We start from the raw sequence: 24,899 nt of genomic DNA, 5'->3' as shown, positions 1-24,899 counted from the left end.
AGGTGACAACTACGACCTCACAAAATTCATCAAAATTTCAATAGAAACGCAAAGCTTTTATCCAAAAATATATTTGTATAAATTTATAAAATATATTCGTTCCCATAAGAATTAAGTCAGCAGAAATTATTTGCTCTTGTTGCATGACCTTACGAAAATTTATTAAAATTGTAACAAAAATAGTGTCAGTTTTATTGGAAAACATAAATGATTAGATATTAAATTGTGTACATAAGAATTAAACAATCACCAGAAACTGTTCTCTTATGCAAATGCAATTTGTTGCAAGTTCTTAGACCATTTAGTAAAATTTGCAAAAAAAAAAAAATCGTGCCAGGTTTTTATCGGAAAATACGAGTAATTACATAGATATCAGATTGTGTGCACAAGGATTAAACAATCAGCAAAAATTATTCGTTGTTTTATGCAAATGCAATTTGTTGTCCGACCTGTTCGTGCGTTAGCGAGGTATCCGTTTAAATTGCTAGGTGCAGTAACGACAATCAAGTAGTAAAAGGAGAAGCACGAAGGTTGGATGAAATTGAAATTCTCTCGTAATATCCTCGATAACGATCTAAACTAACACGTGCTCGGGAACTCGATTAACGAACGAAATGTTTAGCCGTTGATTAGATTACAAGTTGCTCGATTAAGAAACAGGAGGTGTTCACGAAGGACGCGGTAGTGAGAAATCGTGCATCTCGGTGCCACTCTCGACTCCATTTCCCTTGCTATTAGCGTTAATCGATTATGGCGTGACGGATCGAACGATTTAAATAAAGACCGGGTGCGTCACGGGCCGGGCCCGGCACTGTTGACCGCGCCCGGACAGAGTGATGCCATTTGCTCGTTATTATGTTCAATCTGTTACATTTTTTTTGGTGACACGATCAACATTTTCCTGTTGGAACCATTGCGTAATTTTTGTTCAGTTCCGCTTTTTGTAGCATGAAATTCTGAATCGATATAGTGTAGATATCATTTGCGGTCACTTCAAACATTTTGGGACCAGTTTGGTTACATAATTAGGCGAAGTCCTGTGATTGTTATTTCACTTTAGTCAGATTCTATTTAGGTACATTAAATAGCCTAACTTAACCTTAATCTTTGACCTAATTTCAAACGAGATTTTATGAATTTATTCATTTTAGCCCTCTGACTTATATCATTCGTGACGCACATTATAGTTCAGATACAGCAAAATTATAGTTGCAGTTCGATCGAGTCTGGAGTTTAATACCAGTAATTTGCATAATCAAGGAAAATACACCTAACATTTTATATTCGTTATTTGTCTCAACATTGTAGCTGTAATTAGTTATCTGACTGGAAGAAATCATAGGGTTGAAGATATTTTGATATTACGGATAAGGTTAGCTTTTATAATGGGAAGAAAGATTGAATTCCTATGTAGATACGTTATAGGAATCTTTGTATAAAATATCGGGGATCGAAAGCGGATTCGAATCGAACGGAAAGAAATGTTGTCTCTGCGCCGGGTGAACATGCAACGCATGTACATCGTACAAGACCATTTAGAATGTGGAACGATTACTTGCTTTTACTCCGTTCCAGGATTTTAATTTAGCAGGGTCGAGGTACGAGTAGAATTATGATAAAACCTCGCCGTTACTGGTTAAGTTTCCTGCAATCGTGCAGACTAATTTCTAATGCAGATACGTACGTTTGTATGTTGCAGGTGACGTACGCCGAACGGGCCAGTATTCATGCCAGTATGCCAATCAGATGCCAGTAGAGAGCCAGTATCTGTATCTGTCGCCACCGATAGCCAATTAATAAGTAACTTAGATAGTTTAATTAATAGACAACGCGTAAACGCATGCGTGCGCATACGGATAATAAATCCATGCTAGACAACGTAGGTGTGATAGATCCAATACTCGCGTGTCCGCGTGCAAACGTAACACGCGCGTGTACAATCGAGAAGCAATAAGTATCGCGAGCAATTATTTTTTGCATCGTACTTTTCGTCGAACGATCAACGATTTTCTGCTTTCGGATGATTCATTTGGTGACCGCGTGTTCTTCGAGGGTATATTCATAAATTGGACGGTGCAATCGAGTTGTGATCATCGAAGTGGACTGACCGATCGATTTCTCGGCTGTGAAGTGAATTAATATCCCAGGAAAACGATCGAAACGGAGAAAGGAAGTGAACACACGGCGAGCACGGCGGCTGGAAACGCTGACTTATATCGAGAGCGCCAACCTGCAATCAAGGTTCATGGTTTTCATGGTGAGTCATTGCATCTATTTCTACCAATTCTAATACGGTTATCTCCGCGTCCTCCCCGTTCTTTTTCCTCCGTTTTCCATCGTTCTTTTCTCTCTTCGGTAACGTTCGATGCAAAATTTCGTATAAAACTTATATCGACTTATATCGAGAGCGCCAACCTGCAATCAAGGTTCATGGTTTTCATGGTGAGTCATTGCATCTATTTCTACCAATTCTAATACGGTTATCTCCGCGTCCTCCATGTTCTTTTTCCTCCGTTTTCCATCGTTCTTTTCTCTCTTTGGCAACGTTCGACGCAAAATTTCATTACGGCGAGAAAATCTCTTGCGAAAAATCTCGCACAAACGTACCGTGATATTTTTACACCTGATTTCTCCTCGTTTTTATCTTCTTTCTCCTTGTCGGCCGGTCAATTACGAATTGACGAGCGGACCCGTCGCGACCAATGTGGTTTTATGCAAAGTTTCTTTCATCACCGGGTTGCCGCAAGTTTCACTAAATATATAGCACGTGTCACATGCAATTTGCATAATGCGACATCGACGCTTCTTCGATGCGCCGAAACATTATCTTTATATGCGTCGTATCGTTTCATATCGCGGATCATTGGATTATCAAGCGCGCGGGCTTAAACGGAACATTCGATAATGGCGGATTCGAAGAACCGAAACTGTCACGTAAATATCGATGAACAAGGACTACCGAACGTATTATAAACTTCCATCTCTTTGCAATTTATTATCATCTTTCTCTTTATCGCAACTGCGAAATGATACTCAATGGACATTACCATAACCATTTCGATAAACCGGGTTTAACGAAATTTAAAGTGTCGGCATCGTATAAATATTCACGCTTTCTTAAGTTTCTACCTTGTAGTCGTAACATTTTCAAAATCAACATATTTTGTTTCTGTATTTCCTTTCGCCGAAATGCCGTTTTAATAATTCTCCGGATTATGGGGACCTGTTTTTAATAATGTCCGTTGATGTAATTTTTTGGAAATACTTGTAATTGTTTCTTATCTTATCGAGTATATAAATGTTACAAAGCTAATTAGTTTGCATTTTTCACAATTTATACATTCTCTTATGCTCTTTAATTTTTCAATTCTCTGTATTTTTAAATTTTTAAATATTTCTGACCGCTTAAGCATCTATTGAATATTTAAATATCTAGGAGTGTTCAAATATGTACACTATTTTTAATCCAGAAGGTGTTAATAAATAGTGCCATCTTGGACATTCTCTTATAAGTACATTCAACCAGTGAATAGCCACTAATTCAATTAGTGAATTAGATCGTTATTTAAATGGAAGTTCCACCAATTTATTTAGAGAAATTATCTAATTTATTACCTTAGCGTTAGTATTTAATTCTGTCTCTTGAAACATGATTCTTCAAATAGTTCAGTTCTAATGAACTATTTAAAGAATTAAGAATGGTGAAATTAACTACGTTTGGCACTGAAAGAATTATTAATATCGACCTAAAGATTTGAGTTTCTCCGCCTATTTTTCCCAGTGCTTTTACCAAGTAAATTTAATTGTCGGTTATAACAAGAGTTATCAATTTAATTTTGCTTGCGATTTTCCCGTTTGCCTGGTTTCTTTATTCGTTCCTAAATTCATGCCGGCTTTTAGCCGCGGCCGTTAATGCGGACAGTATATAATACGCAAATTGGTTACCATAACGGAACATAACTTTCGACTTATACACGGTAATGTGGCCCGCTAATTAAGAAAAGCGTCGGATAAGGGCCCGTCGGTTCGATTTCTCCCGGTTATGCCACTACGTCTTGTTACTTTTGCTCGGGTATTTCGAGGGTGGAGAAAGAGACGTGCAAGGACCTTGTTCGATAAAGAAAAGAGAAGGACACGAAGAGGGATCCACCGCCGGGTTACGGGTCAGCCACGATGGAGCATTAATAATCGTTTACAATCTTTAAAGCAGGGTGTGGCGAGTGCGTTAACCCTCCTCTTCTTCCTCTTCTTCATTCTCTTCCTCCTACTCTTAGCTTCTCTTCTACTTTTTCTTGCTCTGTTCGCTTCTTCGCGATCGTCCGTGGTGCGTCGAACGGACAAAACAGGAGGAAAAAGTCCCAGGCTTGCCTTCGTAAACCAGTTGAACGTATATGTCGTGAAAAAAGGATAATCGATGGCGAAAGGGTGCACGACTGATCCGTGCACCATGTTTCGTTACAACCACTTCTTTGTCATTACGGTTGAAAATTTATTTTTCAACTCTCTAACATCGTTGCTCTGTTGCAAACTTTCTTTGCTTCCTGTTCACCCTCTTCATACGTTTTTTCCTCGTAAACTTTTAATTTGTAACATTTTTTCAGGAAAGTTTCTTATGATTTCCTCGTATCAGGAAATTTTGCGTTACATATACAAAACGTTGATATTTTTTACGTATACGAAATGTTAACCCTTTGCACTATTTTAAGCCTGATCCATAACGCACTCTTTTTAGACACAACTTACACGAACTTTTAATACAGTTCAATCTGGTGTTCAAATCCAGTTACAATTTGCATAGTCAAGATTTCCGAGTACAAAATAACGCTTCAACTTTCTTTGTCCTTTTTAATATTGCAGCTATGATTCTGACCTCAAAAAAATCATAGGGCAAGTTAACTAAAAGTGGATACTTATATGTTCAATAGTTCCGAAGATATTTTTTTGCATAATTAGGTGAAAGTTTAAAACCTATCAAGTAGTTGCATTTTTATTTTGTAACAAATTACCCGAACAAATTGCTTATCGAAAATCATTGCGAATACCTGAATTTACATGGGAAATATAAATTAACGCAAGAGCTTTGCTTCGGTAGACGAATCGCAATCGCGAGGAACGCCAATATATTACGATAAAGTGAATTTTCAGTGAGGCTGTTATCCTTTATCCGGAGTGCAGACGTTTAGATATCTCGATGGTTCATTTCGGAAATAGGGGGCGCAGATTAAAACCGCAGAAATTAACGTCATCGGGAAACTCGACAAACCGGTATACCAGTCGTACCGTGAATTTCGACGGGTTACACCTCGACCCCCTTCGAATAAACATTCTTTAGTAGGAAGTAAGCAAGTTTATCTTACGAGTATTTATTTAATTGCTCGTTGTCGCTCGGTCTGCTCAATTTACGCACAAAAATTTCGTCGTGCACCTGCGGTAGTATTCGCGAGCTTCCGTTTCTGTTTTCCCTCGTTATTCTACCATCATCGTATGTTAGAAATCATGCTAATCATACTACTCAAATGAAATTAATAAAAATGAAGTTGACTGAAATTAAATACATAATAATATCGGTTTAATCTGTATAGAATAATACATAATATTTAGTTAAATAAGAACATCAAGTTGATTATGGTGCTGGAGGTTGTAGATGAGAGTCACGTGTCTTGTACGTAAATACACTTGACTACACGTGTTCTTTTCAATAACACATGACAATTTTTCAATTCCAAAGTTTCCATGTCCTAAAATTTTTAATTATACAAGCTTTAGACCAAACTTTCCATTCATGATATTCCTTCATTGTCAAATCTCCAAAAATAATATCAAATGAAAATTACTCCAAGTTTCTTTTGAAACATCTTACATATTACGTGGGTAACAGTACAGAAGCCTCTTTTAAATTGTTAATTTGGACATACAGCTGAGCCAGTCATTCACTTCTCGTAAAATTGTACGAAAAGAGCGAATCACGAAAGAAAATATCGGGTAAGGTCACGAGTAATGATAACCGTACCACGTGGCCGGTTATGCACGTCACGATGCAAATGCGTATACATATAAAACCGTATACGTATATCCGAGCGTAAACGAACAAACGAACAGAATCACGAATTGAATTCCAAGAGGGTTCGCGAGAGGTTAGCATGCATACTTAATGTTATGCATCACGGTGAATATTATTGATGCGTCTCGCGAATGCAACCGTGATGCACGTCCGAACGATGGCCTCTATTAAATTCGGCTCGACGCTAAATATGCTGATTCGTCGCTGCAGGTGGCAGCGATGGTGGTGGTAGAGTTAATGGCGAGGCCGTTCTCGTAGAGGAGAAGGTGAACCAAGGGGCCGACGACCGATTTTCACGGGACAACCGATAGGGGCACACGTGCTGCAGGAACGGGTTCCAACAGGGGGGAATTTTTTTCTTGCCAGGACCCGGGTGGATGCGATCGTCGATTCGTCGCACTCGCGAAAAGAACGCGCATATTTATCGTGGTCGTTAATAATGCACCGTCAAGAAAAAGGACGTGAAGAATTTGTTCGACCGGTACACGCGTGTTTGTGCTTCGATCTTCGCCCGATTGTCGCACCTTGTCTTTACGGGAACGGTCGTCTTGGTAGCGTTTTGCATCGCGCCAAACAGGTCCCCTTTTTTGTCACCAACCGAACGATGGAAAATTTGGGACTCGGCTGATTTGAATGTTTGGGAATTTCAGAAGCTTGGGATTTGGGGACTTCAGATTTGGAAATTTGGGAATTTGGAAGCTTGGAAGTTTGCAAATTTGAGAATTAAGGCAGTTGCGTGTTTGGGTATTTGGAAATTTAGGGAATTGGATGTTTGGGAATTTGAAAATATGGAAAATTGGAAATCTATGAATTTAGAGATTAGAAATGAGATATTTGGACATTTGGGACTTACACACTAGAATTTAGGAATTTAGAAATTTAGGTATTTAGAAACCTAAATTTAGAAATCTAGAAATTCGAGATCCATAAATATGTAGAATCAGTAACTTGGAACCTGAGTTCCGAAAATGGTTTCCACGATAAAATCGAAAGCAAGTTTCTCCTGCTGCATGTTACACATCTGGTATCATTTGTTTCGAGAGATGTTAAATTGATTGAAACAATTAGTTTTCATTTGTAATATCACACCGACATGGTTATTTGCAATTTAAAAGAAATAAAATAAAACGTGGGTGCATTCGGAAAAGGATTGGAAGATTGTACCGAAATTTCGCTGGCGCGTGTAAATGTGCTTCGGAAGAGATATAATCCATGACGACCGTGTATATTTCGTACCACGCCTTGGCAAGCGACATTCATTTATTTCGGACGCCAACTTTAAATCCATCGGAACAATTAACCCGCACGGTACCGGTGCGTGGGTGTCACGCTCAAAATTCACCGAACGATCTTCTTGTACTTACATACTCGTGAGTCTCGTGCGCGACAGATAAGAGAAAATACAAGAATTGCTCGAATAAAAATAAGACGAGCCCACGTTTACAGTTACCGTGAAAAAAGTGATAATTTTGCATGAGAAATCCATTAAAAGTGTCAAGGACGGTGTTTACACTAAGCTGATCGATTTCTATGAATTTTTATTAGCGTAACGCATTGTGGAATGTTGATCCAAGTAATCAAATAATGTTAAGTTATGGTGAAAATTTTCATTTTTCTGGCATTTAGAGATGTGAACATTTTTAATTTAGAAATTTAGAAATTTAGAAACTTTGATGTTTTAAATTGAGAAAAGTGGAACTGAAACGTTATTGAACTAACTAACTGGAAAAGAAGCATGTAACTTTATCTCGAATTTTATCAAAATATGCATATTCTAAAAAATAATTGGTTTCGTGTTTCTTATAGTACTGAATATGCATCAAACCTCTGTATATTAATATTTATGGTATCTGTAAGTACATTATTGGTGGTATTAGTATGTAACATATCTTGGAAAAGTACTTTAAATATAAGATAATAATTTTTTATTGAAATATTTTATGCAGTCTAACTGTATTAGAGTAGTGAAAATAAAGTCCTAATCCAAGATACAGTTTGTTAGAAAATACTGATAGAAATTGTCCATGAATTTCTCATCATGCCTAAATTAGATGATTTTAATTTCCATAAAAACCTTGCATAAATCCTCTTTTGTCAGCAGAAATTGCCCCCCCAAAAAGTGCAACCACTTATAGTAAAAACCCCTTCAACTTTTAATAGCGTCATTAATCGTGAAAAAATAAACGCAGATCAGAATTAAACGCATATATTCACTGTTTATGAGGGGTCGTTAAATGTCTCGCACCACGCCTTCGTCGAAAGCTCAGATTTTAAAGGGACAAAAGATTCGGTATAAGACGAATGGAAATTAGGTACATTACCGGGTATATTTGAGCCACGGAACAAATGGCGTTCAACGTATCGTCTTTGACAAGAAGCATGTATCACTTTCACGAGGACTGCGAACTGTGAGCGGGTGATGAATCGTGGCACACTGTTCTTTCATTTTTCAACTCCATAGAACACCGTACGTTGCGGGTTACGTTTGCCTTAATGCCGTCCAGAGAAAAATCTATCGGCTAGAAATGCGTGTTACGAATGTTAAAGCCGTCTCCACCCTTTAACGGAATTTATACCAAAGACATTCCGGCTATTAAGTATGTTCTGCCGGTTGTTCGTGATATATGACCGATAAACGTTCATCGGTGACGATGACCATTTTTATTCGCTTCTACGACTCGTAGTCGAGTAATATTGATATTTATGGACCATCGTAGCACGGATACAAATTATTATTGATTATACCGTGATTTTGATGTACTAAACACTTGTGTGTATAACCAAATCCTACTATAAATATCTGTGAGAGAGTAATATGGCCATCGCACTTTTTTTATTAATATAATAAAATTTAATAGCCAATTAACATACGGGTGGTTCGACCTTTTATTATTTTTAACGGTGTTCGTAAAATATTTCAAACTTTTATTTTTACTCATTTTCTTGACATTACAATCACTTGATGTTTTAAAGTTATCTGAGATTTGATCATTTGGAAAGAGGTTCAGTACAGACATGAAATTGTCCATTAATTTGGACATCTAGGAATTTATATGATACATACAAGATATTTGACGATTTACGATTTTATAAATTTATAGATTCTGATATTTGAAAATTTAGGAATTTGTAGATTTTTCAAAAAATTGTCAAGTTTGCATTCTTATTAAAAGGTAGAAACATCTACCGAGAATCACGATCCTGTTCTGATTGCGATTTCTCGTAACACCGTGGCTCGTGTGTGCATTGTAACCGCAAGAGGCGGCGCGACAAACGCAATAAAAAAAGAAGAGGAACAAGAGGCATTTACGTAGCGAGGAGGTAAATTCTGACGAAGCGATGCTATCGGAGACATAAATTTCAGTGACGCGGAGTTTTAGCAAAGTCAATGAGACGTTCGCGCAGCGTGAAATAAGGAATACACGTTCGAATCTTTTTTGGATGATACTTTAAATAACGCTGCTCCCAATTAGTAAGCATTCACGGAAGTCGTACGACAACAACGCGTTTGTTATCGTACTTTAGGACCTCCGCGTTACTCTCTTTGATCCGCGAGCACCTCGCGAACACGCGAGCGAAAGAGAGACGAAGCAACGTTCGTGCTATATTTAAGACACGGCACGTGTTGGTTATTGCACAACGAGTGCAACATTCGCTCTAACGTGGCTGTAGGTTGAAATACTAGCGGGTAAATTGTACGGTTCGATTCGATTAAACATTCGGGGACAGGTTTCCACGGAATTCCTGAAATTATTGATGAAATTCATGATACTGGCATGAACAGGCGAACGAGTTGATCGAATCGATAACCGTTGCTCAATGATGGGAATCCTTTGCATATTCATTCAATCTATTATTATAATTTACTTGTATGATTAGCTAAGCTCGTCTTAAAAAGACAGCGTGAAATCTTTACAGTCATTACACTTTAATGCAGATTTTAACGTGTGAATTATAACGCAACATTATTAGCGTTACTGTGGATGTACTATAGATAGTTACTAGTAATACAGTATTACTCTAGTAGATGTGCTCTAAATTCGAAAATTTAGGACATGGAAAATTTCAGACATAGCAAGTTTAGAAATTTGGAAAGATTTCGAGAATTTTCTTTTCTTACAATTCCTATAACCTACACCTCCTAATACAAGTAAAAATAAACCTAAACGTTCGAAGTTATTTGCACTGTAACTTAAGATTATCGATAACTTTTGAATGACAGTGTCGATATAAATAAAACTACCTGCAATACAGATTGCACAATTCTTTTTTATCGTTCAATGTTACAAGTAGATACGGTTATTATAAGAATATCTTACTTCGAGTATATACTCGTGCACTGTGTCACATACTTGTTACGGTACTGAAATACTCCTGCTGCGACGATTAGTCACGGATGATATTTCTTGCATGAATTGTCTGTTGGCAATCGAGAAGCGTGTATAAATTCATTGATAATGAATATTCACATAAGCACAGGTTTATTATCATTTCTTTGATTTGCTAATTAAAAGATTTCTCGGTGGAAGACAAGTTTATTCTTGCCTGAACGATGTACAGGATGATTCAAAGATGCAGATGTCTCGTTGTGACTCAAACTTATTTGTCATACAAAATTATTTTGTTGTTGTGCAATCATTTGCCTGAATGCAGCGTTTATCATGCAGCATGGTATATTTATAAATCGTTTATATCATATTGTAAATCATTTATAAAGTATCATGTTGTAAATTATTTCTAACGTATCATGTTGCATGAGCATTTACAATATATGTTGTAAATCATTTATAATGCACCACGTTGTAAATCGTTTATAGCATATCATGTTGTAAATCATGTTTACAATATAATGCACCATGTATAAAATAATTATTATACTTACTAATAGTTACTCAGTACATAATAGACAAAAAATGATGAAAATATCGGAATCGAAATTTTGCCTCTTACATAAAAAATCAGAAAAGGACAAAGACTTTCTTTTGCAGCGCATCCTTTTATCGGTTTCTTTGTAATTTCGTACTCGAACGCGTTATAAATTATCCAGTGAAAGTTATACACAGTAGAGTATGATGCTACCATTATCCTTTTCCATGAATGTTTTACGACTGCATGAACGAAGGGAAAACGTCTATCGTATGCCATAAACAGCGACACAAGTTACGGTTCTTTTCGCAAAGCCCATGGAGGATCTCTACGCGATCAATACTTGCAGTGTGCGTTTCAAATGGTTTCCTTGCATATGAAAACCTTCCGAGACACAAAATGTGTAGTTTATACTACAGAATACTGTGACAAAACAGTTCCATATGTGGATATACAAATTCATAAAAATTGTAACATATTTACGAATAAGTTTTCACCTTCGACTCCCTACAAAAATCCTTTGAATTTAACATGAGTGATACTCTTCAGAGCCTCCCAAAGTCTTACAGTTCCAAAGCTCCGAAGTCTCAGAATCTTAAAGTCTAAAATTTTCTAAAGTTGCAAACTTGTCGATTATAATTCCATAAATATCAGTTTCAAAGGTTTCAGAGTTATACACAAATATAACAACTTTCATTTGGTTTCTCACTGATAATTAATAAAGACAGTACTTATTAATGTAGAGAAATAATTATCAGTCTCGTTTTGACAATAAGCGATCGTGAAAGTATGTTCGAAGAAAGGTCATAAATAAACGTGCACGAGTTTCCAGGCCACGTGGTCAGCAAGTACGAATTTTGTAACAAGGAATGTCCGCGAAAAATATTTATCGGTCCAGAAATTTACGATCATCGTTTTTGGTTTTGCGACCAGCGAAGAGCGTATATTATCCCGTATATTGTTTCACCGACAGCGAATTCCGATATGCAAGAAAAAAACGAAAGAAACGGGAACAATGAACCACGATGAATTTTATACGAACGAAACAGTCGAGGAACGTCTTCTTTCTTTGGTCAGTATGCCAGAGCAAAATGGCTACTTTTTAATTTACGAATCGTTAACGTCACCTGGCGTGGTATTAAAGTCGACGGAGTTGCACTCTCCCGTTCACAGAGATGATTTAAACTCGAGCGTAAATCTGGCCAGCGTTAAAAAGGTGTCGAATTTTTTGGATCGACTCGCCGATCGATTCGCTTTCACGATAATACAAATGCATTTTAGCGTGAACGCACGTTTCGACAGTTTTGCATCGACTTGCCTTTCCAAACGCTGAGCAATTGTGCCTTGACTCCTTTTTTCAAATCTCTCGTTTTTATCGTTATACAACGATGATTGCTTCGTTGCGGTTCATTTTGTGTATCTGCCGAATTTCTTGGTCGAAGTTTGCTATTTTTAGAACTTTAACTTTCAGTAAATTCATATCTTTAATTTCGAACTTGAACATTTTTAGGAATTTGGGTAATTGCAGATTGAATTTGGATATTTTAGGATTTGGAAATTTGGGAATTTAGAAAGTTGAAGTCTCGATAATATACAATTTTGGAGAATTCGAAATTCAAGAGATTCCACTTGTCTTCCATATTAAAAGATCAAATATTGAAGCTTGAAAATTTCTAAATTTAATAAAGCGTAACTTTGCACATACCAAACATGGAAGTTGTAAATTTCCAAATACTAAAATTTGTAAGTTTACAAATTTTTAATTTCTCCATATCGATTTGACACAGTCTCCTACTTGCCATTGGTTTTCATAAAGTCCCACTAAAGTGCTACAACTACTATCATATCATACACTAGTATAATAGTATTGATCCTACACGTAATTAAGTATCAATCTATTAACAAAATGTAACAATCGTATGTTTGTACCGTCTCTTCGATCGAGGATATGTGCTAGGAAAATCATCGCCATCTTGCGAAATAATCATTTCTTTCAGTGATTTCTCTTCAAACATTTTCCGTGGTAAATCGAGTTATTCGTGGGGCTTTTACGATTCTGTCGCCGTTACATCTGTAAGTCACTTTGAGATTGATGTAGCGCTACTGTCGACGATAAATAACGTGTTCACGGTCTACTTCCTCGTAAAATTTCGTGGTTGAAATCTCCGGTACATGTGTCTGCGTGTGAAAAAAACTGAACATAAGTATCGCGACGAAATTGGAGGCACCTGTTAAACGCTTTCGAACCTTTCAACGAATGTAATGAAAGATAGTTTCGTTTGATATGGAAAGGAAAATTGCGTAGGGCATGTCTAATGATTTATGACCAAAGGAACTGGTATTCGAGTAGACTAACCGAGATCAACTGATAAGTTAATTAACATCATTTTATGGCATGAAATAATACTGTTATATATGCTGTATCTCTTTGATCCTCTAGGCACATGATCGATAAACGTGTCAATAAGTAACGCTACTTTTGTTTAATCAGAATTAAGTTTTTCTCATTGTCTCTAATATTTATTCAATTTTAAACTTGTTTCATGAGGTTTCAAAGTTTGATGAATAATCAAATTGCAGAATGTAGATTATATTCTTTTGTCATTATTTGATGACTTTAGATAGTTATCGTGTAGTTTGACTATCTAAAATATGAAGACAATAATCATGTGTACAGGACAGTTAGTTGGAATACTCATAGAACCTAGTGGACTAAACTCGTTGAAAGTGCTTTTTGATAAATTATGTGCAATGCCCGAGAAATTTATTTAATCTTATAACCCGTACCGTTAGAATTTATTGAAAAAAAAGAAACAGACAAAATATTACGACACGAAGTTATGCATGAGCGTAATACATCCACATATAGGTGCATTAGGAACGATATGTCTCGAATGATAGTGTTTCCCTGGCTGGCGCAATTTTCCACCGCTTATCTGCATTATTTAGACTGTCGCGAGATAGCGAACAGTGTACGTACCTCGCAGTTTTACGTTGTTGAGCGTTATCGTGTCTCAATAATTTACGTTCGAAGCGTGTGGAACAAAGTTTCCCCTTAGCGTGCGATCGACGTTCCCTCGCCGCTTGGTTTTCTTGCGAGTATCGGAGCGATTTGTTATAGCTTCATCATTTTCCACGACGATCCGTCCAGATCGGGCGAGTAAACGACGAGGCCACTTTGTCGTGACGTTATGTCTGGTGCAATCGTCGCGTTAAGTTCGTGTCGGGCGAATATCTCGTGGCTTGTTCCCCGGGAAAAGTTATTCGTTTTTTTGCCGATGGCCTTTGTACGGAGAGAAGGATTACGATCCTCTAAACGGCATGTTAGCGAACGGATATGGTCGTGGACATTTATCGACGTGGCCGATCATCGGAACCCATCGTTTCATGAAAATGCGGCCCGTTGTCATAAGCTCGCGACGCGGCGATCTTAGCGTTCCGATCCGTCTCTGTACGTATCATCTGCGATTCGATAAGTAGGCGTATCGACGTCAATTTACTCGGTTGACACCGATCACACGACCGGTCCGATCCGACCGTTCGTAAGAAACGATTTTATCGACTCTGTCGTCATCCGTCACTGCCTGGCACAGCTTACGGCGATGGATCGCCGGAATCCGTGTCTTTCTACCGGTACGTATATGTCCACAAACATTAAACGTTAACAGAACATCGATCGCTCGACTCCTATTAATCCTCGTCGGCTTACGATGGAGCACCTTCGTGAACTTTTCGAATGTGCTTGTATCACGAACTTATCGCACCCCTTTCTTATCAAACTTTAATGGATGTACAGCCGTAATGATAATCCGTATAAATATCGGCAATATTTCGTGGGATTTCGCGACTTTTCGCGCGAGATGTAGAACAAGTAATCTCGTTACATTTTTTAACGAAACGAAATGAACGTAAAGAGGTCAGCGAAACAACACGGTTTCACGGCGAGCATAATCAACGAGCAGAAACGCTTTTCATTAGCACTAGCCGAGAGTTCAGCCGAGTTAATTTGCCCTCTAAATAGATCGGCGGGTATGCACGAAACCCGTCATTAGCGCACGCCGAACAAAGAGGAACGCAGAAATTAAGAATGTAACAGAGACGGTAGGACGTTACACGGAGCGCATAATTATGCCGGCCGTTTCGCGGTTGACTACTTTAACGTTTCCTGTTACGACTATCCCCGACCACGGTTATTGTTTCTCCATTAAATTACGTACTTAAAGACTCGAAACAGATCCCCAGATCCGAGGGTGTTCTGGTCGCGTTTTTCCGTCGCCAATGACCGTCGGAGGAAATTTACCGGGAAACGGAATGCTCTTCCTTCTGCCACGAATGCTGATAATTAGAGGATAATAACGCGATAAACACGAGCCTCCGGTACGATTGCACGTACACACACACATGTGGAAATGTACGCTCCGAGCTGGACTCGACTTAAGTTAAAACACGCTCGGACGATCTAAAGAGACGCGTACCATAATTGCAGCTATAAGTTAACACGTTAATTAGCCGAATTAATGATTTCGATCGCTGCAAGATAAAATTTCACGCGCCAGAAGGCACGAGCCTTCCGTGAACGTTGCGGGATAGGGACACTTTGATGCAACAGGCGCAATGAAACGTCCATAGTAAAGAAGGTACGTATGTAAGGCAAGATAGAAATTCGAGATATCTTTCGATCGGTACATATCGTGATTTTATAGATCTTCAAATTGTTTATATACGATCTTGATGAGTTCTGAGACTACTTCTCGTATATACGTTCATATGTGTATGAGGCTAGAAATTCTGATACAAGCAAAAGATGATACAGTTCTTTCTTAGCATTACGTTCTTTTCTGATCGTCATTTTGGGTATTTTTCAAACATTACCATCTGTTAATATTCATTAAAATTAAATTAATACGATGTCTTATTCGCAAGACTGAAGCCCACATTTTAATTGCATATCTACTATGATGTTGGCTCAAATATGTATGAACTTAACAAGGATTTAACAAACATTCCATTAAAAAAATATTACATATTAATCATGTGTAATATTAATATTACAATTTTTAGGTACATGTCTACAAATGTTAGAGTACAGCTATTTCAGAAAATTGAAAGAATCGGAACATTAATTTGATCGAATATATGTAGTATCACTAATATTAATGAAACGAATGATTCGATGCTTTCTGTAAATCTTTGCAAGACGTTAGAAACTCTGCTATTTCTAAAGTGTATCTATTTTCACTTAATACGTGAAAAGTAACGGCAAGAAACGTTTCGTGCTGCAAGATCATTGAATTCTGTAATCTGTAGGGTCGCATGCATACGTGCATGGGTACATTGATAAATAAAAGCTAAAAGGTTTGCGAGGGTCTCGTGTCGCAGTGTATCAACGCGGTGGGTGAAACGAAAAAAAAAAGAAAAGATAAAACCGGTTTATACCACCAAAACCGGAAAGATTTCTTCCGCACGTTGCCGCCCAAAACGGACAAATGGGCCGAGGTAGTTCAGCCACTGATACACGAACAAAAGGAAAGAAAATACCAGTGAAAATTGGTGCCTTTGTCAAAGGACGCGATGAACAGTTAGAATGCGAGAGAAACATTTCTATTTCTCCATATGCGCTACCTCTGTTAGGTATTTTGTTTTTCGATCTATTTCATCCCTTTTGTGAGAGATGACATGTGGTGACATGTGTGGTAGACACATGAGATCTAGATTTGGGTATTTGGGACTTGGTAATTAGGTTATTTGGAGTTTGGGGATTTAAGTGTTTAGAGGACTGGCGTTTTGGGAAATTATGGAGTTGGGAATGTGGGGATTTAGGGATTTAAGGAGATGGAATCTTAGGGTTTTGGAAATTTATGGATTTGGGACGCTGAGAATTTGGGAATTTAGGAATTTGGAATCTTAGGGTTATGGGAACTTGTAGATTTAGAAATATGTGAATTTGGAAGTTTGAGAGTTTAGAAATTGGGGAACTTAGGACCTTAGGGTTTTAGGAACTTATGGAGTTGGAAATTTGGGATGTGGAGAGTTTGGGTGTTTGGGGGTTTGAGAATTTGGAAGTTTGTGAATTTAGGAATTGAGGAACTTAGGACCTTAGGGTTTTGGAAACTTATGGAGTTGGCAATTTGGGATGTGGAGAGTTTGGGTGTTTGGGGATTTGGAAGTTTGGGAATTTGAGGGTTTGTGGATCTTGGAGTTTGGGGTTTTGATAATTTGTGGATTTGGGAATTTAGGAATTTGGAACCTTAGAATTTTAAGAACTTATGTACTTGGAAATCTGTGGATTTGGGAACTTATAAATCAAGGTTGGTCATATTCTAGGAACTTATAGATTCAGCAACCTGTAGTCCGGATAATTTAAGAGTTTACTGACTGTAGCCATAGGATTTGCAATGTATCTATTTGTGAATGTGAAAATTTAAGAATTTAAGAACTTAAAAACTTGAGAATTTGGTCACTTAACAGTTTGATCATTTCAGGATTAAAAAGTCTGTCAGTAAATAAATAACATGCTTACTATACCTGATAAAGACCAAATGTTGACTCACCCTGTGTACCGCTAGCATGTAAATGCAGACTCGTGTAAACAGGAAAGTTAAGAAGTTTAAAGAACATTCGCATCGAAGCTTATAATCGTTTTTTAGAAGACAACTTGTAACGGAGCCGGCGAAAGTGTTCTTGCACGCGAAAGAAGTGCGGATTCTTTTTTTCTTTTTTCGAGCAAGAGTTAACGGTTGGCATATAAAGTTGTAAAACGGTACCGTATCGAATCGAGCTTATGGATTTCTTGCAGTAAGTTGACATTTCACGGCAACTGCTTAACCGTGCCAAATAGGCGTGCCATTTTTCGTGAATAACCTATCGATCGCAATATCTTATTGCCGGTTAGTTGTCCCGCGTTTATTCGTGTACGAAAGGTCATCCTCGCGATCGAAGCATCCGAATAAATCGATAACCGCGCAATTAAAACGCTAATAACGTAATTTACAGGTTGCGAGACGGCCTGTATGAGTTATCGATCGTCCCGCGACATGAGTTATTGCGCGAATAATTATCGAGACTCGAATCCTTGGTGATAGGTCCGGAGAAAGCACTGGTATTCTGTATCCACCGAATATGGTTTCGATTTAAAGTTGACCATTAATGTTTATTAACCATCAATCAAACTTTTTGCTACCATCGAACTTCTTCAAGCTCGTTAAAGATCTGTTGAAACTTGAATTATCGTTAACAACTATAATGAATTTCTGCCGCAACTCAATGATCATTATTCACCGAGTATTTGTGTCTCATTGCGCATAATCCGATTATATTTGTCGCTACAAAGGACTCGCGTACGGTCAACTCTGTTGGCATGTGAAGTGAACTGGGTGGTCCGACGAGACACCAATTGGTTAGAATTTTGTGGAAATTTTCAAATTTCTATGTTTCATATTTAAATTTTCCAAGAGCCAAATTTCTACATTTCTGAATGTCTAAATTTTTCAGTTTCCAGAAGGCAAATTTCTACTCTCTTCAATATCCAAATTTTCAAATTTCTATGTGCTCAAATTTCTACATTTGTTAAATACACAAACATTCAAATTCCAAACTGAATCTTTCTAAACCCCCAAACTGTCAAACCCCAAATCCCACATTTCCACATACCGATGTCAACCACGATTTAGCGCATAAAGTGTCCCAAGCTAATTTTTAAATTACCGAATTTAAAAAATTTTCAAATGTTCATTTTCTACATTTTCAAACACTCAAATTAAGAAGTTCTCTGTTTTATAAAATCGATGGAGAAGGATCGTTTGTACGAATCGATTAATATTTCAGCGCATGTATTTCCACGTCCGTTGGGTCGTTGAATCGCACGCCTCAATATAATTCCCGTGTCACTTTCAATTTCGCTCTTTTCAAGAATTTTCATGCTAACGCCGCCGCGTTCGTAAGGAACGTATCTCGTTTCAATAAAACGATCATTGCGTAAGAGGAATCCTGCGTACTTATATGTACGATAGGTCTGTTCATAATTATCACGAAACGAATTGCAAATGCAAGGCATCGCATTCCTTGCGTATCGTAGGTAGCGGTTACACCTCGTGTCGAGAACACTCGCCATGTATCTTATAGTTGGAAAATGACTTATTAATTTCTCTTATATAAATATGCATACGTGGCGTCTCACGCGCTATGTGTTTATAATTAAAATCGTCAGTTATCGTTCACTTGGATAATTACTTCTGTCGCGTGAATTTTATGCAATTTATATCAATGTGAGTATCGATCGATCGCTTATTAAAAGATCGAAATTTGTGACAGTTAAAAATATTTTTAGAGTTTGAATTAAAATGTAGGAGGGATTGATTGATACTATGCAGAAGGGATTGGGTATTTATGTAATATAGTTGACACATTTTTACATTCACAAGTTTTTCGTTTTTACAGTTCCGAACTACTATTGTTCAAATTTTTTAACTTTTAATTTTTCAAATTATGCAATCTTTAAAATCATTAGATATCCAATTTCTGAAATTTAGAAATCCTTAGATTTTCAGCTCCTCTTTCCAAATCTTCTGATATTCACTTCTCCGAATTTCCAAATCCCAAGTTCAAACTCTCAAAATTCCATGTTTCTGAATTTTTATATTTCCAAATATTCAGTCTTTCAAATCTTCAAATGCCAAATTCCCAAACCTTGAAATTTCCCAGCCTTTCTAAATTCCCAAGTGTTCGATTTCTCAAATTTTTAAATTCAAAAATTCTAAACCCTAAAATCCCCAAGCCTTGAAATTTCCGAGTCCAAAAATTTCTCCCCAAATACGTAACTTCCCAGACTTGGAAACCCTCAAATTTCCAAATCCCCAAATTCCCAAACCTTACAATTTCCAAATCCTCAAATTTCTAAAGTTCCGACTACCTTATTACCGTAGTTTTCCTTATCCGTGATTTAAGGAGAAAGTACCAGTATAAAAAAGTAGGAACAATTGATAATTCAATTCCTGGAAGAAATTTCGATCCCGTTCAGTATGCTGAAACTCGTCGTAGTTACGGGATTTCATGATATGGTATGGTTGGACCGGTCCACGGAACGTGATCGCCTCAGCATGAGGTCCTGGTGGGTGACTTCCTTGCGGCAACACTGAATAATTGTTGTTCCTTTTATGTCTCGCGTGCTACATCGTTACTCCTTGGTCCGAATTTTATTCCTGACTTTCGGTGGGTGTGAACGCTGTCGTCATGAAATCGCCTTTTTTTTCCTCCCTATAAACTTTGCGTGCTACATTTCTGATTTATGCGTAAACTTTTTATTTTACTTTATTTAAGTTTCAAAGTTTCGAAATCTATATGAATCTAAAACGAAACTTGTCACCAAAAAGTTCTATATAAAAGCTCCATAATACAATCTTTCGATTATAACTCGATCTGCGACTCTTTCCGAAATTATCGGAAAGAATTATTATCGATAAGAATTATTTCCCCGCGATGTCTCGTTGTTAAGAATGAATTTCAGTAAGCAGTGAACATAATCCAAACTGCCTATGAATGAAGAGTACCTCGCGCTGTTATTTTACGAGCAACCGTCTGATACTCGCCACCAAAGTTACATATGTCTTGCAATTCGAGCGTCAACCATTATTTTATGTCCGTTTTATTGCCGACTACGCGATATTTGTTGAGACCGTATATTGCCTCTTCTATCTCTACAGTTCCATCAAGCTGTTACGATTCCTTCGCACACCCGAATGGATTCACTTAACACGTTTACGCCGATCAAATATTTTGCCAACTTTCTTATCGTTTTGCGTTGTGAATGACATTTATGCCAACGGCATCCTTTCTGTTCTTACGTTATCGTGAATATATGAGTATGAACAGTTATGAAATTGCGGATATAGATGTACGAATTAATGAAAAAAATATAATAGTGCAAAATAGAGGAACACGTGAAAATATAATAAATATATATTTGAAATTTTATTATTTTTATTGTATATAGAAGGAGAATATATAAAGACAGAAAATGAGTATGGGCCATGACAGGATTTGATCTGACGACGAATAGGTTCGGAAGCTATCACTATCGATGCGCAATTACTGTACCATTCTGTTAGTTATTATCTATAGACATCAAATGAATAAATGTTAAATCTCTCTCTAAATGAGTATTTACAAAAATAGCTAAATGGTTTATTTTTCCTTTAGATTCATTAGGTACATCATCAGGTTCATCAGTTTTAAGATTCAGCTCCACAACACCAAAACTAACCGGTCAAATAGCTGATTCACTAGTTTCTCATTCTAAAATGCAAAATTTTTTAAAATTCTGTTTTGACATTCATATTGATTTTTATTGAGAAAAGTCTAACTGTATGCTATATAATTATATTTTGTAACTATAACTATATAATTATATTTTGTTATTTTTCTATTAATTGTTAATATCAAATCATGCATTATATGCTGGTTAAGTGTTAAATTCAAGGTATAGAACATATCACGAGTTGAACTCGTTACGGGACAATAAGGTATCAACAGGTTCGAGTTAAGCTAGAAATCTCAACCGAGCTGTCGATTTGTTTAGACATGTGGTCCGCTGCCGGGCAACGTTTGCACCTTCAGATTGTTTGGGTAACAGGTAGGTTGACACTTGGATGGAAGGTATGCGAGCGTTCTCATGCGTAGCAGGTGTTCTCCCCTGAGTTTATGAAGTTGCTTCGATGCTCGAGCACGCAGTAACCAACCATGACAAATGGTTAATGTATATTGGCTACAAGTTGGTCCGAGTCTGCTCCGTGGTTGACTCTATCGGTTCATTGTGAAGTCGGTAGCGTACGCGTGTAATTTTCATCGGTTAATAACTCGTGTACTCCGATGCAGTGTACACTGCCTCTGGGTACATATCAGTGTATGGGGAAAAGATTTATTGGTTGAGAAAGTAGATATGTAAAGTGGACAATTTTCTAATTTCTACATTTGAATTTCTGGATTGGAATTTTCAGATTGCAAAATTTCTGAATTTGGAAATCTTTATATTTTTAAATATCTAAACTCTCAAATTTTTACATTCCTAAATTTCTATAATACTGAATCCCGAAAATTGTAAAATTCTTACATTTCTGAATTACTGGATTTGAGAATCTCTACATTTCCAAATTTCTACGTTCCCAAAACCCTGCATTTCCAAATCTTTACATTTCCAACTTCCCATATCTCCAAATCTTCACATGTCCAACCCTAAATCCCCAACTTTCTCAAATTCCCAGACTCTTAAACTAAGTTTCCAAATTCCCAAATTCCTAAATCTCTGTGTTCTCAAATTCTCAACTCCCAAATTCCCAAATCTCCAAATAAGTATCATTCCTAAATTTTTCCCCGAGTAACCCAAATTTCAAACATACTCCCCATCAAACATTGCTATGCTTCATCGAGACAATTTGTCTACCAAGTCATAGTACGTCGAAGAACTGGAAACTGGAAAATTGGAGCGACATACCATAGTGACAACGCGCAATTAAATATTCGATCAGTAAATATACTTTTCTTCGGAACGTCACTCACAATCAGCTATTTCTGTATCTGTTCGCGTTCGAGCATTTCGCTGATGTCTGTTCTTAGTTTATTGTCCCCGCTGATATAGCATATCGTTCAAGCAACCGGTCCTTGTTACGTGTAATTGGAAACTCGAGAACCACTTGCACATGCAACCCGAAATGATTAACAGATAGCAGAACGCTGACCCTGAGCAAGCGTAGAAATACGATAAGGGCATTTATCGGTTGTCGCTACTTGTACTGGTCCCTGGGAATTCTCTTGAACGGTCAACCTGGATATGTTCGAACTTCCTAATGATTCGACCGTTCCTTCTATTTGGAACTATTTTGGAAAGAATCATTTGGGGGACCACATTATTGCTTGTGGAATATTAGATCAATCAAATGTAGGTGCATTTAGTTTAAGAATTTGGTTCACTTTCATGAAAGGTAGCATCTTCATATCGACTTCATTTCAACATGGTGATGTGTTTTGAAACACTTTGAAAAAACATCTCTCTCTAGGATTAAGCTTGCGACAACACTTGATTCTTTCATGTGTGCAAAATTTACGGATAGATAAAATATACATTTGTCAAATCTATAAATAAGCTGCAAACGTGCCATGTGGTGTTGCACAAAAAACAAATTAGAAGATTAATTATTGCAAACTTTTATTCAGACAAGTTTAGTACATACCATTTGAAATTAAATTCCCAACTTTCGTATGACATGTTTCCAGTCAGCCAATGATTAAACCGTGTTAAAATGCGATAAGTCATTCATGCCAAATTAATCGAAACCCAATCAATTATCTTGAATGGTTCAAACAGCGAGCAGCTAAATAAACATCGGCTGTTAATGTTCCTGTCACTTGAACGTCCATAAAGTCACTGAAGCATGATTTAATTACCCGTAATTATCCGGATTGTTACACCCCGAACGATGATACTCGATACTCGAGATTCTCAGATCATGATATATTTCAATTACACAGTCGGGCAACAATGTCGGTGATAAATCGCGTTGATTATTTATCGGCGTTAGGTTGATCAGTTCTAAGGAACGCAGTTAATGCGTGCGATCGGAGCAGGGTTGAAAGGTTCTTTATCAGGTTTATCGGTTACCTCGACGGTTGCGTCATGTATCGCGAGTCCTTCGCGCGAGTCCACATGGACACCCACGTGGTCGGATAAAATTGCTCGCTGCGAATCGTGTGTAACGTGCATACACAGGTCGGATTACTTGGTCAACCAAGTTAATTACGATAACGGGATATGTGGGTGCGATAAATATTAGTACGCGAAATCGGCTGAATTCCACGGAAAAGTCCTATGTGATTCTTTCTATACTGCGCTGATTATGCACATATGATCTTCATAGTTATGATGGTTTATGATAACTTCATTGATAAACATTTCTCCAAGAGTAATAAACTTATTCTAATAAACTTCGCAAATTAGTATAAAATCGCACTTTTATATACACAGAGCGAAAAATATTAATAATGTGTTACTATTTGCATGTGATATTCTTGATGTCCTTAGAACATTACATGTTCCACTTATAAAATCACCTCGAACGCTGCTATCCTGACATAAAATAATTCACAAATTATTACTAAAATTTATTATTCACACAATTTGTACCTTTCAATCGAAACAATTAGGAATTAAATTGCACGCTTCAAATTTTCCTGAGAAATGACCACAACGTTCAAAGTGCCATTTCTAATTATATACAGATCCTTGCTAACAATTTGGGAAGCACTGTTTAAAAGTTACTATCAAGTTTCCTAAATAATTCATACATATTTTTATTTTTCCGCCGTCAACGTCATGGAACGACCTCTTTTAACGTTCTTGTTTGTACACCCGACGATTTTTACCAAAGATTCCAGGCTGGATGGTCGTAGTGGCTAGACGGAGGCGATCGAATCGGCAGATGACGGCCGAGAACAGACGTTACAAGTTTTTGCCGGCATTATATGCACCGAGGCATGTGCCGCGATGCACACGATCTTTTTGCAGTTTAGTAATATCGTTTTTGTCGTCGATCTCCTCCTTTTTTGCCTGCTCGCCGCGAAGCTGTTTACATCTCGATCGTATCGTGCGTCGGTTTCGAAGATTGCTTATAAATATCTAATTCATGAATCACGGTGCTCGTACGTTCACGACGAGGTCTTATTTAAAGGAAACTTTCGTAGGAACGCCTTGAACGATTATAGCACAGGTGGAAGAAAATGTTTCTTAGGGGAGATGATGGAGGAGAGATTTTACTCGCTCAATTTTAGAGATTTAGGGAATTTAGATGTTTGGGAATGGGTTAACAATTTTGAAGACGTAGGAAGTCGAGGAATTTGGGAAATTTGGGATTTGGGGACTTTTGGAATGTGGGGACCTTGAGATTTGGGGAACCTTGGGATTGAGAGACCATGGGATTTGGGGATC

The 24,899-nt window shown here is 37.4% G+C and overlaps 1 protein-coding gene across 3 annotated transcripts in view; it reads left to right on the top strand.

The window, feature by feature from the left end:
* LOC100881458 (uncharacterized) overlaps positions 1-24,899 on the top strand; it is a 374,378-nt gene that overhangs the window by 19,311 nt on the left and 330,168 nt on the right. For 2 of the 3 annotated variants that reach the window (XM_012280661.2, XM_012280663.2), the window contains exon 2: positions 1,700-2,257. In XM_012280661.2, the coding sequence (XP_012136051.1) occupies positions 2,246-2,257 (12 nt within the window). In that variant the 5' untranslated portion in view covers positions 1,700-2,245. Of the gene's footprint in view, positions 1-1,699; positions 2,258-2,399; positions 2,443-24,899 lie in introns of those variants that run through there. The other variant, XM_012280662.2, reaches the window with a different exon arrangement.

The sequence above is a fragment of the Megachile rotundata genome, chromosome 1 (genome assembly GCF_050947335.1).
Source record: "Megachile rotundata isolate GNS110a chromosome 1, iyMegRotu1, whole genome shotgun sequence".
Lineage (NCBI taxonomy): Eukaryota > Metazoa > Arthropoda > Insecta > Hymenoptera > Megachilidae > Megachile > Megachile rotundata.
This window is presented reverse-complemented; position numbering and strand designations above follow the sequence as displayed.